Raw genomic sequence first — 20,766 nt, forward strand, 5'->3', positions numbered from 1 at the left:
TCCCCTTGCTAGGCAAGTTCTAGCAAGATCCCAAAAGTAAGAGACAACATTTATTTCCAGTGATTTTTTATGTAAACATTACAAGTGCAAAGACTTTAAAATGAAGCTTCCTCCAAGAAGTCAGCCCGCCTCTACAACACCAAGCAGTCTTTAGGGACTGCCAGACTTTAGCAAAATCAGCAAGAAAAATATTTTATAAGATAGAAGTTAATTAAATCCAGACACATTTATTTATCAAGCAAACTTCTTAAAATACTGATTTTTTACAATTACATGTAGTCCATTTTCTTTCTAGAAAAGCCAGACTTGCAGTTTTGCAACATTTCAAGCACATCTGGAACCAAAAATAGTATGTACACTAGAAAACTATACATGTGTATCTAGTTCTATTAGAGCAGACCATAGTCACTTAGGAAGGGCCAGATGTTAGACATCTGGCAGAATCTCAGGTCCCCCCTCCCCAAGCCTTGCAGGGAGTGTTTCTAGCAGAGTCTCTGCCACATACCCTGATACCAGGCCTGTAGGGAGAAAGGCTGCCATGTTTGCTGCCTTCAGGCACACCTGACCTACACACACTCTACCACATTTAAAATAGGAGTTACACAAACCACTGACATATGCAAGACATACAGAAGATTGCTTGTGAACCACATTTTGCTATATTTACTGAGGCCTCTGCTTGCTCATCTGCCTGCTGGCTTGCTCCTCCAGTTGCATGGCAACCACCAGGGCACCCAGCGTTTCTGGAAAGGAAAACAGGAGTGTCAGGGGGACTGACCTGGGTAGCTTAATTTCACCAGCCCAGCTGTCTGTCCCAGCAAGTCAGCAGGGCTCTGCAGGGACCACAGAGGGAAGTAAATAGAGCAAGAACAGCTCAATTGACATGAGATCATGGCTGGTCCCACAAAGCCCTGCAGGTATACTTGCTCTTTTTTCTACTCATCAAGTGTCTCAAACCTGAGGCTTGCAAAATTCAAGCTAAATGCCACTAATCTATCCATCAAGAGCCCCAGAGGACCAGATCTCCCTGGCCTGTAGCACAGAGAAGGTGGCAGGGCATTTACACCAAGACTCCTGTTGTCACATCACCCACCTCCACTGGGGTGGTGAATGGAGGGATACAGCTCTCAGAGCATCTCTGCATCTGAGATGGGGGACAGTTAGGGCCTTTTAGAAAAATCACAACTTCTTCCTGACAGCAGTTCACTTTGAGGCCATGGTTTTCATCTTCATTTGGAAAACCCTCATAGGCAAATGCTATCCAGGCTATAATGACTTAAGTGGCATTCAAAGCCCAGATTACTGCAACAGTGGCAGAAAAATAGTAGTTACCAGTATAGCTCCCCTTGTCTTAGTCAGGCAGGCCATGCCTAAGAGCTCTTATCATGCATCAGCCAAGGTCATACATCTGCTTTGCTGCCTCTCCACCACTGCTTCAACCATCATGTTCTGAAAGGAGGTAGGCAGTGCAGAGGGAACAGGCAGCTGACATCCCTCTGGCACAGAGCTGGGAGACTTCCAAACCAGGTTAGAACAGCAGTTGGAAGGATTTTGCTGCACATTCAGTGATGCCCTATATTAAGGCAATCACATGCCAAACAGGTGCTGGCAGACAGGGCATATGAGGATATGCCTGGCAGACAATTGTAAATGGATGGGTCTTAAGGTCTGATATCCACAAAAACATAAATGGAAACAATGGGCATAACCCAGTGAATCCCCAGGACATGGCACAGAGACCTCTTTCTCAAAGTCATTGTTTTTTCTCTAAGGCAAAAGGTAAACTACATAACCAACTAGCCAAAGAGACTTCAGTCCATCTGCTCTTAATGGATATTACTTTCTGCTCAAGGCAGGGCAGTTTTCTATGGCAGTGAAAAGCAAGTGGAAGTTACTAGCCAGAATTTTACTTGGTCAAGTGCAAGCAATAGGACATCTCAGGTCTGTTCCTATGATCACCTAGTAATATGATCAGAACTGTAAGTTAGGCAGAAGGACAGGGTGCTCAAACCACCATAGGTATGTTGGTATTATTTTCAGATCTTTGAAATTGTTAGTGATAGTGCTAGTAGTGACATGTACCTTCTGGAGCAGTCACTATCTCAAGAAGTGCTAACATACCTCCAACATTAAGGATATTTCTTGAGCTCTCCTCTACGAAGTACTTAGCTCTGCTGACAAAGGTCTCGAGATCGTAGTCTGGTTGCTCAGTCATTCCCAAAAGGTAGTCAAGTTCAGTCATTCTCTATATTTTAAAAGAGGGACCATTATGAGAAAGCAACTCTCTGGAAATTCAATGAGTTTCTTCAAACCTAGTCCAAGAATTAATAGAGCTGAGCTTCTGCAGACCAGTAGCTCTCTGTGCTCATTAGCAGCAAATGAAGGTCACTAGTGGGAGAGAAATGGGGACTGGCTGGCTGCAAGCACTGAAATGGTCCTGTTTAGTCACTTGGGCAGGAAACCATAGGAATAAGTTGGCAGTGAAGGAAAGGTAATACCACTGACACCATTCTTGCATTACAGCCCATGGCCTACACATTATCACTTGGCTCAGACAAGGTAAGCTGCTGTCAGCACATAGAAAGCATCTTAGGCTGAGCTCACCTCTTCCACCTACCTGTCTCAGTTCTCTAAGCTGTTCTACAACCTTCTCCTCCTGCTCACCAATTTGAATCATAGCCTCACGGAAGCTGAACATGTGGGGAGAAAGATCTTCCTCCTCATCCTTGGAGAGCTGCAAGAAAGAGCCCAAGTAAGAACAGCAAGTTGTTACCAGCTTTGAGATCTGTTCAGCCCACTGCATACACATACATTGTGTTGAAGACTTGAGCCTTCTCCACTGGTCTCCGTTTCCTCATTCTCCGTCTCCATGTGATTCTGTGTTTCACCGCCTCCATTGTGAGGGCTGAGCTCTTTCACTCTGCAACAGAAAGATCTGTCACTCCAACTTTTCTTTCAACAATTTCTGGGCAACAGCATCACCAAGCCCACTATTGTAGTTGATCAGTGCTCACCAGGAAGCATTTAGCTTAATTCTACATTACCACCCCCAGAACAAGTGGGGCAGGACAGCCCCAGAACATGGGCAGAAACCTCAAATGGCTGTGGGAAGGGATGCTAGATGTTGGTCTCTCAATCTAGCCATATCAATCTAGGACCTCTACAGTCAAGATATGTCCAAGTACACAATGCTCTGTGGAAGGCCCTACTGGCAACCTTCCATGTGTCAATGTGGACCAACCATGTTGGTCTTTCATGACCAACCAAAAGGACTTTCAGTATGGAAAGAAAAGGAATAAAATCAATTTTTTTTTCATAGAGAGACCCTCTATGCCAGGACAGGACTATAACAACAAAAATCATGGCAGATCATGTAGTGCTACATGTAGATGCCAGACACCAGCTGGGCACTTCATTCTATGCTAGTGTCAGCTTCACATTTCCAGCTAGTTTCAGCCTACACATCACATTCCTACAAGTTGAACGTGCACTGGGTAAGAGGCCAAGGTGCCTGACTCAAAGCTAGAATCTTCCTAGGAAGCATAACACCTTAAGTCAGATGTTGCATTTTGTCCTATATTTTCAGGTAAGCAGGCATGACCAGAGAAATACAACTTTGAATTGGGAACCAAATCTGGGAATCTGTCAAGATTCACAGTATTCCTGAATGCTTATGACAGAAATTGACATACATCCTTTCAGAGAGTGGAAGGGAGCGCTCCCTTCCTGAAAAGGGGGGAATGAAACCAAACAGCTTTTTGTGAACAAAATGAAAGAAAGTTCTCAGGTCTGTCACATGTTAACAAGACAACACTCACATCAGAAGTCACAGGCTCTGCAGCTACAGTACACAGAGCCACACAGCATATCAGCAAGAAAAAATTCAAGCACCACTGACCCCACTGGAAGAGGGAAAAGCTAAGCCAATTCTCTAGCTGTTGGTACTCAAGTCCCTGCAGCCATGGAGTCTGCCTCTCCTTTTCACTTGCCACCTCACTGGAGAGTTGTAAAGGCATCTACAGGGAGCCACTTACAGCTCTGTACAGGGGTTTGAGGGATGAGCAAGACCCACAGGGAAACCTGGGGCTCAGTCCCTACAGATCTGCCCCAGAGGTACCCAGCACCAACCATAGGGCACTCAAACCCCACACTCACCACTTGCTTCTTGAAGCATCTGAGTTCTCCAGGTCCTTCAGGTTTCACCCAAAGTCTCCAAGGTGCCCTACTCTATTAACTCATATCAAAGTCTATCAAGGACACAATGTATTCTTCTGTCTCATCTGTAGGGCCAGGTCAGGGATGCATTCTTAGCACACACATACAGATAGGCCCCTGCACAGACCACTAACAAAGGGTATGGAGAGCGCCATTCGGGACATTTTTCTGGCAAGGTAAACTCACTACAAAAAAATAAGAATCTGAAGTCTAGAGTGAGACACTGCTCCTCTGAAGGAAGGAAAGATTAGTCATAGTTTTCATGCAATCTATTATGCTCTAGGCAGAGAAGACCCAGGTTAATTGCAGAAACCAGCTCTAATTTGCCCTCAACCTCCGAACTGCCATCACAGGCAGTGACAGCAAGAGAACTTTTGATCAGAATAAAAGCAGCCAAAACCCCTTCTGCAACAGGAGTAGAAACCCAGGACAGAAAGGCCATTACCTGTCAGCATATCTCAGTGTGTTTAAGGTGTACTCACACGAACTCATGCCTGGAGAAATCATTGCTATCTGCAAACAGAACAGAAGGCCTCAGTAAGTTCCACATCTGCCTTTTGCTCACATTTAAGTGGCCATATTAGGGGAAGGGTCAGAGTTAAGATACTCTGTCAAGTCCATTTTCCTCTATGGCTCTTGTGAGACATGCCAACAGCTGTGAGAAGACAGGAAGCAGAGTAACAGGAACCAGTGGCTCTGTATCCAGCTTTTCACTGGCTGTGTGTGTATCTACTGTGCTACACCTCCATAGGAAGCAAAGCCCTTAGAAGGCACCAGGCTCTAGTGTAGATCCATTGTATGAAAGCAACTTCTGCAGCTCTGCTCCTACTGCGAGTCATCAGGAACTTGGGCAAAGCTCATTGTTTTTTTGATCACAGTTGCTATGGTCAGTGGAGGAAGAAACTGGCTTGACTGGTTTTCACAGAGAACTGAAGCTTTGTGGCTTCAACATCCTCCCACTCTAGAAGGGGGGCATGCAGCTATCTGGTTGCTTTGTGGCACTCCAACAGGCATGGGTTTGACTGCCATGCACGTACTCACCATACAGGTTCTCGAGTTTGTTCCTATGAAAGAGTCTCTTAGCACCTGGGTCAGCTTGCTCTCCCGGAAAGGGGTATGAGATTTGTTCTGTCCTAGAGCTCGAATACATTCCTAAGGAAAGACAACTCTTGTGAATGCAATGTCTGCATCTCTTCTCAAACAACTCTGCAAGCTATTAGCAAACAACTGCCAGTAAATCCAATGGGCTGGAGAATGGTTGTCTCCATTGTTCTGTAAGCACCTCATAGCCTTTTAAATATACCCCAGGTATTTGACTGTCACAGTCACACCTGGTTTATCTAGAATATGTAAAAAAAAAAAAAAAAAAAAAAAAAAAAAAAGACAACCTGAACAAAGTTTGCAATGGCTGTAGCAGCATCTGGCCTGACAAGACTATATTGCTTTTCTGAAGTCATTCTAAATGGAAGCACATGCATCATTTTCAGGGTTGTTTAAATACAAAATTGGGATTTTGGAGGCTGTTATTTCTCTGTGCTGGAAAGAAACAGAACAGATAACCTAGGAGGTGAGAAAGAATCAGTGTGCTGATTAGCACCATTTTCTCTCTGTGTAAATGCTCACCTTCAAAGCCAACAAACTCTTGTTGATTTCTGCCCCTTCCATCCGTGTCTGCCGATCAGCACTAGATGTATCTGCACCCCTCTCATTTCCCGCCAGATCCACCAAGGAAAATTTGCCAAGCATTTTTCCTCTTCGGCGTAGTATGATTTGGAAGCAAGCATGGGACCGGGAAGAGCTAGCATTTGCAAAAGTCTGCCCAGATGTCCTACAGCAAAGATGCAAACAAGCATTAGAATTGTCACAGAACACAAAACAGGTCACAACAACACTAGACAAGTCCTGAAGTCATTCGTTTAAATAGTTTAACCTTCCTAGTTTTATCCTACATATTAATACCTTCAGTTTGCGTGAATTATGGAATCGCCTCTGATATAAGAGCACAAGGGGACTGTTGTGAGAAATATTTGAACCTACATTCCAATTTTGGAAGCTGAAGGCTATTTAAGCTGCCTCTCTCAATTCAGCCAGCATGCACTGGAATGCCTTCGTAACTGCTAATGCCTTACATGTGTTTGGAGCTGGTACAGTACCCATGCTTCCTGGGAGACATACTGCCAGCATTGCACCTCCCTGCATCACAGCAGCCCATGTGTCATTCTCCTAATGCATCTGCCATTACACAGTGAGCAAGCCAAGCTCCCCACTTAACAGCATTAGCTGTGCTAGCGCGTTTAACATCACAGCAAATCACCTTCTCCAGCCAAGCTGGCTCGGCACTTAAGCTCTGCTGAGCAACCACAGCTGCCCAATCACTATGGCTGACAGACTGGGGACTTATAAGTTACCAAAAACCTTCCTGTGACCTTCACTATCATTTACCCCTTGAGAAGGCTGGCAGGTTCACTGCCCCACCTGCATCCCCACTGCTGGGGGAGAGGGAGGTTGTCCTAAAATACTGCTGTGGGAAGCCAGAGACTGAATTGTCAGCCAAAAAGCATGCAGAGCAGAGTGCTGAATGAGCTTTTATTAGCGCATGTGCACTTCTCTGCACATGCAAGGTTATAGAGAAGCCGAGGAGTTCTCATTTGCCAAGTAACGTTTCCACCACAGTTACTCACAGCATAACCACACAGGTAAGACTTGTTAATACAGACTCACTGTTCAGAAGTTCCCAAATAAAGATACACCAGTATGATGGCAAGAGGTGCCCTGACCACAGCCTGCAGTCAGCCTGCCAGGGTGATGATTCAAGCTTGTGGCTGTCCCTCACCACCTTCTCTCAAAGATTTTCAGGCAAGATCCCTGCATGACCTGCAGCATTTTTCTGCTATCAGGAGAGCTTTTCTGGCCTGCAGTTAAGCCAAAGTATTTTTGCAACTGTAGCTTGAGGACAGATGCTCTTCATTGTTTTTATAAGCAACTACTTGTGCCTCTGTCAACTAGCTGATACTTCTAAAAAGCTGATACATAGACTATGCTCAGATCAGCTGTGGCACCTGTGCAAGCAGTCTCCTCACATGAATGGTTTCTCTTTGGAGAGATGTGAGGACACATGGCCACTATGGAAAGAAGGCTAAACCCATCCTTGCCAGCCTTTATTCTGTAACCCTCTTGCTTTCATGCAGAGGTGCTGCTCTGCATGACAGTGCCTGCCTATCCCTAGCATCAATAGGCCTGCTCCTGTTTGAAGTCTTGAAGGGCCTGAGCTAAAGACATCCATTAAGTGCAACATGACATAACTGTTTCCATATTGGTTTTAAGGCATCAAACCTGCAGGCACTGCCCATTTCAATCATTCTGATGACATCCTCAGCACAGCCAACTTGTCTCTCTTGGAGGCCAACCACCTGGACCTGCTGCTTGCCATCCTCCAGGACTCGAAGCTTTGCCTTCTTATTCAAGAGGTCAAACACCTATATTCAGGCAACAAGATCAAAGCAAATCTGAACTCAGTCTCTCTGTATGTAGTTTGCACCATCATTATAGAAATCTAATACCAAAACAGCACATGTTTAACATACTCTTCCAGTTCAGCTCCAGACATGCCAGAACAAGATATAAATAACTTTCATTCAGCTATTTATCAAACACATAGTCAAGGAAAGGAAAAAAACACATACCTTCCCATTGTATATTTCAAAGAATGTCACATAGACTTCCAGATCCTGATTCCTGTACTTGGGCTGGCTTAGAAGGAGGAAGACATCTTGTGCTAGTGGGGGGGGGGAAGAATGTTTAGATAACCAGTTTAAAACATGTTTTAGTTACTACTTGAACTCCTTTCAAATATCCCTCAGCTATAAGGCAGTGTCTAGACCTGAATGACAGACATCTTAACCAAATGCTAGTGTAACAGTTGTTCTACCATCTGGAGAACTGCTTCAGCAGCATCTTCATCCAGGGACTGAGGACATGATTGGGAGGGAAATTGAAGCTTCTACTTTTAAGGTCACCAGCAGACAGCAGTGCTTACTAATCTGGTTTGGTCAGTACAAGCACATATCTCCCACTTTGGCAGAACATTAGGATCTGCTATTGCTTTTGACATGCTTGAAGAATCACATATTTTTGTTTGAAGAGCTTCTTGTAGACAGCCTATAAGATACTATTCCCTAAGCATCTCCATTTGCTGCTGTTTGGAAGACTAGCTGGTCCTTTGGCTGGATCCAGTGCAGCCTCCCATGATTAGGGGGCTTTACATTTTGAAATTGAGCTCGAAAGCGAAAGTTTTACTTCAAGGCCAGGTCATAACAGCTCATTTGTCAGGGACTAGCAAACAGTTGTTCTTGTTTCAACAGCCTTGCTTTACAGGCTATTTTCACAATGAGCCTTTCAAAAGTGAAAGTAGAGGTGGCCAGAGTTCCTTGTGCTTCTGTAGGCATTATTGCAAGGAGGGGCTAAGAGCATTTGTCTGAAAGCATTTCATATGTGCTAGTTTCACATATAATGCTCAGAGGAAAAAAGTACATCAGGACCACATATTTCATATGCTTTCTTTTTAAGCAGCTTTATGTCAGAAATGAATAGTGTTCTGCAGTCATTTAAGTCAGGTATTTCCAAACACCTTAGCTAAGAAAAAACAAAGCAGAAGTAATCAAAATTAAATTGTTCAGCCCAGCAAATGTCAAACTAGAAAATATGTCAATTTGCCTCAAAAATAAATAACTTCTGATGAGTTAGCATTAAATAGCAAGCTGACTTAGGAAGTTACAGGCTGAATAGAAAATACTGTTTGTGAAACTGAAAAAAGTAAGTAATCATACCTCCCACAACAAACTCCACTACTTATTGATGAAAGCACAAGTGCTTTTACTGGGAATGTTTTGAGTATCTATAAAACACTTTATTTTACTATTTAAGGATAAAACCACACAATTTTGATTCACGTATCTAAAGAAGAATCAACTTACATGCAAAAGCATATATCCCCTTTGAGGCATTCTGTGCTCTCCCCGAGAAGTCTCCACCCATAGTCTGTGAAGAGAAAGGCCATCACTGAGGTAAGGTCTGGTACAAACAAGTCAGGTTACCATATTTTAGTCCTGAGAACATGGTAGGAGGTCATTATGTATAAAGCTCTGATGTCAGTAGGATCATTACAACACAGTGCAATTCAGGATACAGTTTTGTGCTTCCATATCAGTTCAGAAAAATAATATAGACTATACAAAGCAGCAGCTGCATGCCTGTAAGGCTCTGCAGTACTAGGTCTCCATAAGAGTTCAAAGGAGTTGTTCCTCCAAGCAGAAATGCATGGCCTGGCAGTGAAACCAAACAGCCTAATTTGTCAGGAGCTAGATTTGCCACTGCTTGCAAAAACCCATACATGGTAATCAAAACACATCCAACTTCTAGACCAGACAATACTTTTTATTCCTTCGACCAAGGTACTTGCAGTCCCAACAAAAGTTTGCCTACCACTATCCTGGTGACTCACTAACATTTTAATATTAAACAGGGAGTCAATTTAAAAGACATCTCTCAATCCCAACAAGACGCATTTTCAATCTACCAGGGCAACACTCTAGTCTCCAGGTGCACCTTATGATCCTCACACTAGTTCTGCACCCTAGGATCAAGAAGGAAAAGTAACTTCCTTGCCTGCAATTTAAATGTCTCAAGGTTGTGTCAGATCAGAGAAGAAAAAAAAAAAAGCAAACCAAAAAGCCTATTTTATTACTGGAAAAGAAAAATCTCCAGGTAGTATGCAAATATTGAGTGATTTAATCTTGATACAGATATGTATGAATCCTACAGCTCACTACTTAACACTAATGATAGGAATTCCTAGCCTAAAACTTGCATCTAACACTAGAAGAGAGCAGACTAGTCTAGTCCAGATCACTCTGGTGTGAGGTAAAGGCTTCTTGCAGGAGAAGAGAATAGAACTGGCTCCCATGTCATGGCATGAGGGAAGAGAATTACCTACTTTCCTTCCCTATAGTTTCCAGAAGACAAAGGTTAAAAACAAGACAAGTTTCTGAAAACTTAGAGCTTAACACTTTTGAGACAAAGCAGTCTCCAGTTCTTAGGACTGGAACCGGTAGACTGGAAGGAGTGGTTAAAAAGTGAATAACTATCCACTTCACAGGTAATATCAGACCCAGTTAATTGCCCATGTACAACATGAGTCTTATTCTTATATAACTGCAAGTTTTTGGAATTCCTCCAAAATCAAAGCACAGTATAGACAATATTTTCATCCATCTTAGATGTAGGCTAAATAAACTGCTGTCTCTGCCCAATTCCAGTCTGCAAAGCAGGACTAATGTGAGGAGTAGCCCTGGCTCTGTTACTAACACATCAGGACACCCTTGGCTCCAAGTCTCTAATGAACCAACTGTGGGACAATTTAGCATGATTTTCCTCACAACTTCAAAGGAAATGTGCTAATACTCTATAGAAAAAGAAGATAAACTATTGACAATGTAATAACTCATTTTAAGACAATAAAACCAGTTCAGTTTCCTTATAGGATCCTATTCATTATCAGCAACTCAAGGAACTTAAATATATGTTAGATAAAGTGAGGAAAATTTGAGACCTTAGAGCAAATAACTTACATGCGTCTTGCCACTGCCCGTCTGGCCATACGCAAAACACGTTGCCTTTCCACCCTCAAAGATAGTCTGTACAAGAGGCCTAGCAGTGAACCTGGATATTCAGAAGGTAAAAGACAGTTAAGGCAAGTAGTTTACAAGAACTGATGAAGCAGAGTGTGAAGAAACTTATGACAATACCTTGAAAGGCCAATAAAAGCAAATTCTTAAGAAATCATCAAGGCCACAGCAAAACCAAGCTTTAGACTTTTCAGTCCACTGATTTCCTCCAAAGAAAACATTTTACATGTACTTCAGGTAGCAGTTTCTTTAAGCAAGGATGCCATCTGGCCATAGCTCTGTGCTTTTATCTTGTAACTCATTCCCAGTAAGAAAGCATTACCTGTATACCATTTCATTAGAAGAGGATTCATCAAATGAGAAGTCAAATCTAAATGCTTGGGTTTCAAGGTATTTTGTAAGATCCACTTTCAGCTTTGGCTCATGCACCAGCAGGACACACTTGCTGGGAACAGTGATCACATCACATTCCTTTTTTAGAAGTTCTGTTGATAGAAAAGACCCTTGGTTCTAACATGAGTAAACAATGTCAAAGGGCTCCAAGTCATAGCTGTTCCGTCAGTATGCTCACCTTGTTTATTTAGGGGGCGTTTCCTCACACAGACACAAATCCTATGTTCTTCTATCTAAGAGAAAGGTAAGAAAACATGTATAATTATCTCCCAATTACATCCACACATTTAGCATTGCAGAGACAAAGATTCAGTGTTCCCTCACATCCACCTTTCTACATATTTAATCAATATGTAGAGTTCCTCTGCTACAGATCAGTTAGCCACTCATGCAGGGATTTAAGTTTTAAAGTCCATTCAGTACAAAAGAAGTCTAAACCATTACAGACAATTCAACTGTATATAGCATGCTCATCTGAAGTGAAAGTGCTCCCATGCTAAAAGAGTACCCCAAATATTCTGTATTAGAATTAGTAAGTGTTCAGTCCTTTGCCAACTTTTCAGTGACATCAATACTGCAGCTAGGGTCAAATTCAAGCAAGTCATTATTTTAAGTTGCTCTAGAGGGTTTCTTTTTTTGGTGGGGGGGGGCAGGAGGGGGGTGTGGCGCTGGAGTTTTTAATGATACAGTAAATTTAGTTATTTGTTCAGCCCAGCTGCAGAGTTTTGGAAAGTACATATCCCATTGGCTGAGGTAGAAAGCAGAAGATGACAAACCCATCTCCTGTCATGCAGCAATTTTACACAAACAGCTGGTACTCAGCTCAGTGCAGTGCAGGTATGCAAATGACCCAGTGTTCAAAGCTAGTCAGCACCTACTTTTCTATTTGAACTTAAACATTACCATTTTTCACTGATCATAACAAGGCTTTTGCTAGCCAGAAACTACTGTTCCTTGGTATTAAACAATGCCACCTCCAGAGCTGAAGATGTCTCCCATTCATCTGCTTTTTTTTTTTTTTATTCCCTAGTTTTTGACCTCCACTTTTGCTCCTCACTTTTTTGACCTAGTTTAAAGTTACTCTGATTTATGAATGGTAATATTTTCCATTACAGTGCAACAGTGCTTTAACTTATTCATACATATACCTGCAACAGACTAAACTGCTATATAACAGGCTCTGCCATTTACAAATGGAAAAATATTGATGATACCACCCAAAACTTCCATGATAACTGTCCAAGTGCAACCTCTTAGCTAGTGACATACAAAGTAATACAAGGAAGCTTAGCCCAAAACAGGAGAGAGTAAGCGACCTCACATTTACCACTGGGTGCCTCAGAATCACAATATCCACACAGAATCTCTACAGAGCAATGATGCTCTAATCTGCTCATATGCCAAAACCTTGAGTACAAAATAAAAAAGTCAGAATATATACATGCTGCCATCAGTGGCCTCAGCATTTACTTACTGGGTCAGTTATAGATATCGGTTGGCAGTCCAGTGTTGCTCTGAATTCTCTGATCATCCGTGCAAATTCCCAATTTGGACAGCTGCTGTCAAACTCCTGCATGAAAAACCATGAACATGAAGGGAATCAGTCTGCTAGAAGCTAAGTAATCTGCCATAGCATACTAAACAACCAACTGTACACGATTAGAAATTCTTTTACTTAAAGGCTGCAAGATTCAGAATTTTATGGATCTAGAAATAATCCATCCTTAAATACAGGTATGCAAAAACAAAGTCTGGTACTCTGGATCTTTCCACTTGCATCCAAAATATGTTTTAGTTAACTACAGGGATATAGTATCCTATAGGATCTCCCCTTACTAGCATACTGCAGAGAATACTCCACCTGTGCACGTTTTGTCCTGATTTCACTGATCTGAGCTCTCTTTTCTTCCCTCTTGTTCTTCATTTTCTCCATCTCTTTCACAATGTTAGACCTTCTCCGAACTAGATAAAAATGAAAATTTAATCTGAGGAGATGTTTTGATTTAATACATTTTAAGCACAAAGTGTTTTATAAATATTTTCAGCTTCTCCAGGTTACTGAGAGACTAACTCATACAGAAAACAATCTTCTTCAGGAGGATGAACTTCATTCATTTTACAGTACTTCTTTCCCAAAGCAGATCTGCCAACTGCAGAACCTGACTAGCAAGTCACACTATCACTCTGAAGTAAAGGCAGTATTTCTGAGGAGATATTGTTTTATTAGAATTACACATTTAAAATAAATATACATACTCAAGACAAAGACTTAAGCCACTAAAAGCCACCTTTTTTAAGCACTAGCCTAGGAGTGTACATAGCAGCAATCCCTGTGATGCACTGCTAGCCAGTGTGTCAGTTCTTATCCACTGCTCCCCATTACCTGGGTTTGCTGAAGAGCTCACTCTAGCAGGAGGCAGATGATCCTCTATATTTCCATTTACATTTGTCAGTGAGGGTTCTGGGGCACAGCTCAGCCTGCTAGCCCTGGTCCGGCCAGCTGCAGAAAGAAGCCAGATCAAAGACAATAATTAGATCCTAAAGATCAAGAGTAATTTTATAATTTGTAAAGCCTCATATGACAGAGGACGAGAAAGGGATAATAAGCCTGTTAATAAGCTTTTAGTCTGCTCTAATTCATAAGCAGTCTAACCCTCCAAGAACAAGAACTCTCTCAGTCTCACTTAATAAACAAAGTAACATCCTCTTGAGTAAGATTTTAACCCCCCCCCCCAACAGACACTGAAGACCACCAGCTTTGAGAAAGGAGCATCAACTGCTATTCAGATCAAGCTCCTACATGGGGAAGGTTACAGAACATATTGTCACCAGTATTAAGACACACTTCCCTCCCCAGTCTAGCACTGCTAATGCCACTTTATGCTCTTAAACAGATACCATATCCATCCACGTGCATGACTGCAGCTCTCTGGTTAGCAAAGCATGTCTTCCTTCAACACTTATTTCTGAAGTCCTTTGAGAACCCCTTCAGGAAGGAGCCTTGGATATTTATTTAGTCAGAGACCTCAGTCTCCCTCCTTTGATATCTGAAGGGGCAGGGGGAGAGTTGCTCCTCCTCCTGGACTTGCAGTTTACCTAATTAAATACATATTAAGTATCTCGCTTCATATTAACAATTCACTGGGTTCTTTCTGCACTCACCAGGAATTGCTGAACTGTTTCTTGTTTGTGTAGAGGTGCAGGGATCCACCTCCATCTCATTTTCCTGGAGGTTGCCCTGAGACTCTGTGATAACAGACATCCTGGTGGAACGGCCACGCAGAGCTTTGGAGATACAAACTTGAGGTCAGCATTGTGCGTCAGACACTCAGAAGTTTGCAAGTAATCATACGCTCATAGAAGTATAGAACAGAGGGGACCAAGGTGTGGTTAAAAGGACCATTTCCAGATCTCAGGTGCATTAAGAAAGTGCAAGATGACACAATGCTGCAAGGGTAGGTGAGTAAGAAGTGATCATGAAATGTACCACTAGAAAAAAGCAAACAGTTCATTCCAGATTTGCAGCTCCAGTGAAATTTCCTTCCAGATAGCACTAAGGATTTGCTACTACAGCAGTTCCAGAACCTCAATAACTAGAAAGAGGCAGTTCAAATCAGGGAACTGGGAAACCCTGTGAAGCTTCATGCTTGCTGGGCTATGGATGAACAATTGGATGGTGACAAGATGCCTTCTGATGCCTTCCACTTCTAAAGGGAAAACTTACTGTGGGCAGCATCATGCCTACCACCATGACACCCAAGCACTGATGGTCTGTTTGTACACAGTGGGGTGGGGCACAGCTTGATGACACTGAATTCAGCTAAAAGCCAGACTTTATACAATTATAACAGTAAATCTTTAGAAAGGCTCATTTTGTAGGCAATCTCTGTAGTGACATATGGAGGTATATTTCTTTCCCTGACACCAAATCCCTGCCCAAAGTCCCTTGCAAAGCTCTGGATGAAGGGATCAGAACATGCATCTCAGCATAAGGAAAGCAAATCTGATATGAAAAATCCAAGGTGCAATATGAATATTAGAACTACCCTCACCTCTAACAATCACAATAATTTATCCAGAATTAATCATTATGATTTCCAAGGAAATAAGATTTGTTTCAGACCAAGGATTAATTCCAATTCTGGAACAAATTCCTTACAACTGTGCCCATGAAATTCAGTGCTCATGTCTTTAACTCTTTACCTGGAATCTTCCGCTCAGGTGCAGAGACATTAGGTGTCACTGCTGCAACTTTAGGGATAAAAAGAATCAGTTTCATTATACTCAGAGATGGCATTTCATTACATTTTCTTTTGTCACAGATGCCCAGGTCTGATCTCAACACAAACTCAGCAGGGTTTTTTCTGGAATGAAACAGTGCTCCTGGACATGTATACCAACTGAAGGATTTGCTGCATCTAAATGGGTTTGTTTCAAGTAATTCTTTAACAAGAAGGTATACAGCATCCTCCAGAATTCTTAGGGTCAGAGAACTTAGGCAGTATCTGTTTCTCAGTTAACTCTAAAAGCACTATTTACTTCTACTTCTCCCATTTCCCTGAGGAACTTGATGCAATACACATTACATACTGAGATGGAGACAGACACCTCCTGATCTTATTTTTTTTAGTCCTAAAACTGAAATCTGAAGCCAATGTTAGCTTTCCAATTAGTGCAGCATTGAGTTTGTAACAGGACTGTTCACTCATAGGATTTAATAATATTTGAGGAATACTGAACACACTGCTTCTCTTGCGTACTCTGAGCAGGTCTTCAGGGACAAGTGTGCAGGGACAAGTGGGCAAAGGCAACAGGCATTTCAGGTTTGTGACTAGAAACTACACTTCAGGAAAGCAGTAACCTCTAATAACATTTTTCCATCAGTCAATGACTGGATTAAAAGTCCTTTATTTCTCCAGTTGGCTATCCAGTTCCATCAACTGACCTGTCCACAGATAGTCACTACTTTACCACACCACCTTTCTAGCCAGTTCACAAAGTTTATGGAGAATTCTCTGGATTTGAGGAAGATCAAGACCATGTAGTACAGAATGATTGACAGATTAAGTTTCTCAGGCTATTCCTGTCTCTTAGGGGCAAAGGGATCTGTACTGTCTTCTTCTGGTACCAGGTTCCCTCTCTTGCATCACATACAAGAGTCAGACAAAACCAGCAGTTACAGACCAATTGCATGGAAAAGCACAAGTTCTGGCAAGTGATACACTGTAAGAGAATCATTAAATCTGCAACCACTAAGCCTCAGCATCACTCAAGTGTAGCTGCTACTTTCAACTCACAAAAAGCCAAGAGAGTCAACTAAAAAGTTAACAGAAGGTAGAGAAGATGGGAGTCTTCTAACTCCTGACACCTCAAGAAAAGTAATTCCTCAGCAATCCCACCCTTTCAGATGTCTCTACCTTCCGTGCTGGCTTTGCTCAAGCTATTTGGCCGCCTAGTCTGAAGTGTCTCCAGGAATAAAGCTCTAGTTATTGTCTAGAGAAACTGTTTGAAGAGGAGACAATCATTTGCCACAACTATTTCTTTTTGCCCTTTCCACTCTCAATGAGACTTTTTTTTAATCTTAATTACTGTCACTTACCTTTTGTTGTTTTGGCATTAGCCAAACTCCACATGAAACTTTACAACTCATTGCAACAGGAACTGCCTAGCGACATTTAGAACAGTGTCAAGAGAAGAACTACAGCAGTGCTGCAGAAAAGGGCAACACATCAACAAACCCCAGCTCATAGGAACAAGACGGCAATCTGCTGGCAAGGGTCTGCACTCAGGAGTCCAAAGTGTTTATATGAACCAGTATGCCCAGAATGCTCATTTATTAGGGTGCCTAACCGAGCAGCCTTAAGATGCGTTAAACTACAGAACTATGGCTAAAACTGAAGACCACCTCTATTTCACGTGGTTATAGCAGAGGAAAGAATACTTTCTCACCTTCACGTGGAGCAGGAATTTTTGAAAGGGTTGTTCTACGTTTCTGTTTCTGGAGGAAGAAAGTGCTATAAGTAATCAGAATAAGCCATAAACACAGCACAACGCTAAGACACAACATTAATACAAAAAGGGTTTCTGATCAAAGTCCAACTACAAGACATAACACAGAAGTTAGAGACCTCAGACTTTGAAACTGACAGTATTATTTATAACACCTAATTTCCAGCCTGCTGTTGACAGTTAGGAGACTAAAGTACTTAAAAACACTTACCTGTACACTTATATTCTCTTGCAGAGGAAGGTTCTCTTTCACATCTGCAGCAGGTATTTCTTCTGCTAACTCAGGATTTATTGTTATCACATCGTCAATCTCAATCTACAACAGCAGAGGCAAGATTTTCACAGAACAGAATATTGTTGCTACCACTTAAGGCAATTTTTTTACATTGACTTTCATTATAGGCAAACAAACCTGACCCACCACTTGCCAAATGTTAACTTAAAGTTGCCTTGTCAGTCAAGTAGTCCATATTCCATTTGAAGAGTCTCATACACCTATATGCACTAAAAGAAATGTGCTGGTTAAACCATTTACCCTCAACTGCCAAACACCACACAGCTCTGCAGGAGCCATGGAGCACTTCTGAAGAGATAGGCAAAGCATATTTGGCATCAACTGCTTTAATCCCTCACAGCTAATCTTAGTAAATCTCAGCCGCTCTGATTTCTGTGCTAGGAGAGCATTAAGAGTTTACTGTGCAATTGCACTTGCTGAAATAAACTTCAAAGAGCTACTTACACCTTGGAAAATGAAGGATTCAGTATTTAATCCATGAAAAGTCAAGTCAGTTCACCTGCATTTTCCCTTGCTATTGCAAGCAAGTGATTTCACCTAAGGCCAGCTCCAACCCTCTGCGTGACCCTCTGGTGAAGTCATAATCCCACGTTTACAATGTTCTGCAGCTCTGGAAAAGCACCCTGTCACAAACAGCTGCAGGGCAGGGGAGTGACGGGCAGGCAGACAGCCAAGAGCAACCGCAAGCACAAAAGACAGCATCTCTGGTTTTGGTTTTTCAAACCTAAACTTGTAAAAGAGTTTGAAAGCACATGCATGCAAAAATAATTTGGGGTATTCATAGCAGCTTACACTGGAATTCACCTACGCTCAACACAAAAACTGCACCGGGATGTTCTTACATCCTGAAATAACCTTTGATTTATTTGATTAAAAAAAAAAACCCACATACGAAGAACAAAGATAAGCAAGTGAGCCTCTGTAAAGGTGTGATACCACATTCTCATGCAAGAGAGGTAATTATAAAATTTGGTTTTATACAAAATCTATAGATACTTAATCAGAAAGTGAATCAGCTCAGAAATACATTTATGTGGACAGTGCATAAGAGAATTTGCTGCTGTATTTTGAACAGCCTCTTTATAGAGACTTCTTATCATATTTACACAATTTACTCAACAATTGTATTTACAATGTTGCATATTTGAATGTAACATACACACAAATGGTGTAAGACCAATTCAAAGAACTAGCCAATGACAAAAGATTTTAACTAAACTCTAAAGTATATATGCTCCCAGAGTAACTGGCAGAACAAACATGTTTGCTGACTTTCCAAAGGAGCTTTTGTTAAGTGGCAGGTCTTCAGCTGCATCAGCCTCAGGAGTCCTGGACTCCCACCTCCCCCCACCAACTTCATACAGTATTTTATTTTACACTAATGTAGAGGTTTGGGAAATCAAACTTAGTTCTCTTAATATACCAACTTAGCAATCACACTCGCTAAAACCCATAGGCTTGTCCTAGTACAAGGAAGATTTAATCTGACTTGAAGTAAAGCAAGGAGGGCCACACAAACACAGCAGTTCCATCACCAGAGGCCCATATCCCATTCTCTATGTTTAAAGTAGGACACTTCTGACTAGCACTGTCAAAGAAGTGCTTCAACTCAGTCAATGCCATTATTACCTAGATTCTAGCCCAAATCATGGTTAATTCCCTATCTGTTGTTATGAAGCATATCTCTGTGCAAAGTTCTCATTACCAAAAAAAAAAAAGAAAGAAAAAAGTAAAAAAAGAAAAAATAGCTTTAAGAAAAATATAACAGCCCCTAAAGAGTAAGGCACAGAGGAACTCAAGAACAGAATACTGAAATACTGAAAATACTGAAATCTAGTTGGGAGCATTTCAGAATTCTGGATTCCAAAACAAGTAGGATAAAACTGCTTTCTGCCTAAGAGATCTCAAGAGGTGTCTCATAAGTTTCAGACATTCTTCCAGGTCCACCATGACTTGGGTTCTAACATTGGGCTACAAACAACACGTAAGATAGGTCAAAGTATCAATCCCATGTTTACCATGCAGCTGAGAAGCCTTAAGGAAAGCCTAAAGGAGACCACTGGGGGCACCAAACACCAAAAGGAAGTCCCCAGAGATGGGCAAACTCTGGCTCTGCAGCATTCAAAGTTACCAGCCAACAGCAGCAGCGGGAACCCAACATCCCTCCCACCTGCTTGGTCAGAAGACTGAGCACGCTGTCCCAGTAAGGCTCCACAGCAGCCACAGCACACACAACTTGCACATGTCTTACCTTTATACATTTATTTTATTATTTTATCTACATAACCCAGTCAAGTAAGCATAGAGGTGCATCGGTCCTGAGTCACCTACAGTGTTACAGGAGAAGCATTACCTGTCCGAGGGCCCCACAGCACCCAGGGCACCAGACAGGCCAGGCGTTACAGAGTGCCACCTTAGACAGACAAGAGTTTTTCAGGTCTCGGGCCCAGCCCAAAGCCGAGGCGGGGGACTCACCTCCTTGCCCTTGATGGCGCCGCCCTCGGACCACTCCACAGACACAGAGCAGCGCTCCACGTTCACTGTCTTTATCGTGGCGTTGTGGATGAGGCCTAGGAGAGAGCCCAGGTGAGCCCCGCGGCCCCAGGAGCACGCAGGCAGCGCCGCGCCCCACCACCGGGGCCGGGGCCCTGCGGGGCCCAGCTTCGCTTCGCCTCCCCCCCGCCCCGAAGGGCCCGCGCCCCCTCACCGTTGCTCCGTTGGATGTTGACGACGCGGCCGGGGCAAATGTGGCGGCAAAGGCGGGGATCCATGGCGCGGCGGGGACGAGGAGAGCGAGCGGCTCCCTAACAGCCCCGCTCCCGCCCCGGCAGCCAAGGCCAGGCCCTGGCAACCGCCGCTGATTTAAACGCCGCGCGCCGGGCGTGCCGCGGGGCCTACCGGGAAGCTCCGTCGCGAGGGACTACGACTCCCAGCCTGCTCTGCGCGCAGAGCGGACTACAGCTCCCGGCATGCCGCGGGGCGCGGCCGAGCGCGGGCCCGCAGACTACAATTCCCAGCAGGACGGGAAAGGCCGCGGCAGCTCCTGAGGGCCAGGAGCATGCCGCGAATTGTAGTTCGGCTTGGCGGCGGCGCCACAAGCGTGCGCGCTGGGCCGCGGTGCCGCGCAGGGGCTCGGCAGCAGGCGGGGAGAAGTAGTCTGCCGCTGCCCCC

The 20,766-nt window shown here is 43.1% G+C and overlaps 1 protein-coding gene across 2 annotated transcripts; it reads right to left on the reverse strand.

The window, feature by feature from the left end:
* Nucleotides 1-49: 49 nt before the first annotated feature.
* Nucleotides 50-20,529, reverse strand: KIF2C (kinesin family member 2C). 2 transcript variants are annotated; one of them, XM_026096774.2, is made up of 22 exons: nt 20,303-20,529; nt 20,071-20,165; nt 17,512-17,616; nt 17,241-17,289; nt 15,495-15,542; nt 14,454-14,576; nt 13,675-13,791; nt 13,153-13,253; nt 12,766-12,861; nt 11,470-11,524; nt 11,221-11,383; nt 10,842-10,932; nt 9,189-9,252; nt 7,899-7,990; nt 7,549-7,691; nt 5,839-6,043; nt 5,257-5,367; nt 4,661-4,728; nt 2,812-2,920; nt 2,618-2,734; nt 2,122-2,245; nt 50-743 (listed from the first exon to the last, which is right to left on the reverse strand). In XM_026096774.2, the coding sequence occupies exons 1-22, from the start codon at nt 20,364-20,366 to the stop codon at nt 664-666; spliced, it is 2,220 nt and encodes a 739-aa protein (XP_025952559.2). In that variant the 5' UTR covers nt 20,367-20,529; the 3' UTR covers nt 50-663. The 2 variants fall into 2 exon arrangements, with proteins under 2 accessions (XP_025952559.2, XP_025952560.2); XM_026096775.2 differs by lacking the exon at nt 15,495-15,542 and having other exon boundaries at nt 20,303-20,528.
* Nucleotides 20,530-20,766: the final 237 nt, after the last annotated feature.

This window comes from Dromaius novaehollandiae, chromosome 8 (assembly GCF_036370855.1).
Source record: "Dromaius novaehollandiae isolate bDroNov1 chromosome 8, bDroNov1.hap1, whole genome shotgun sequence".
NCBI lineage: Eukaryota > Metazoa > Chordata > Aves > Casuariiformes > Dromaiidae > Dromaius > Dromaius novaehollandiae.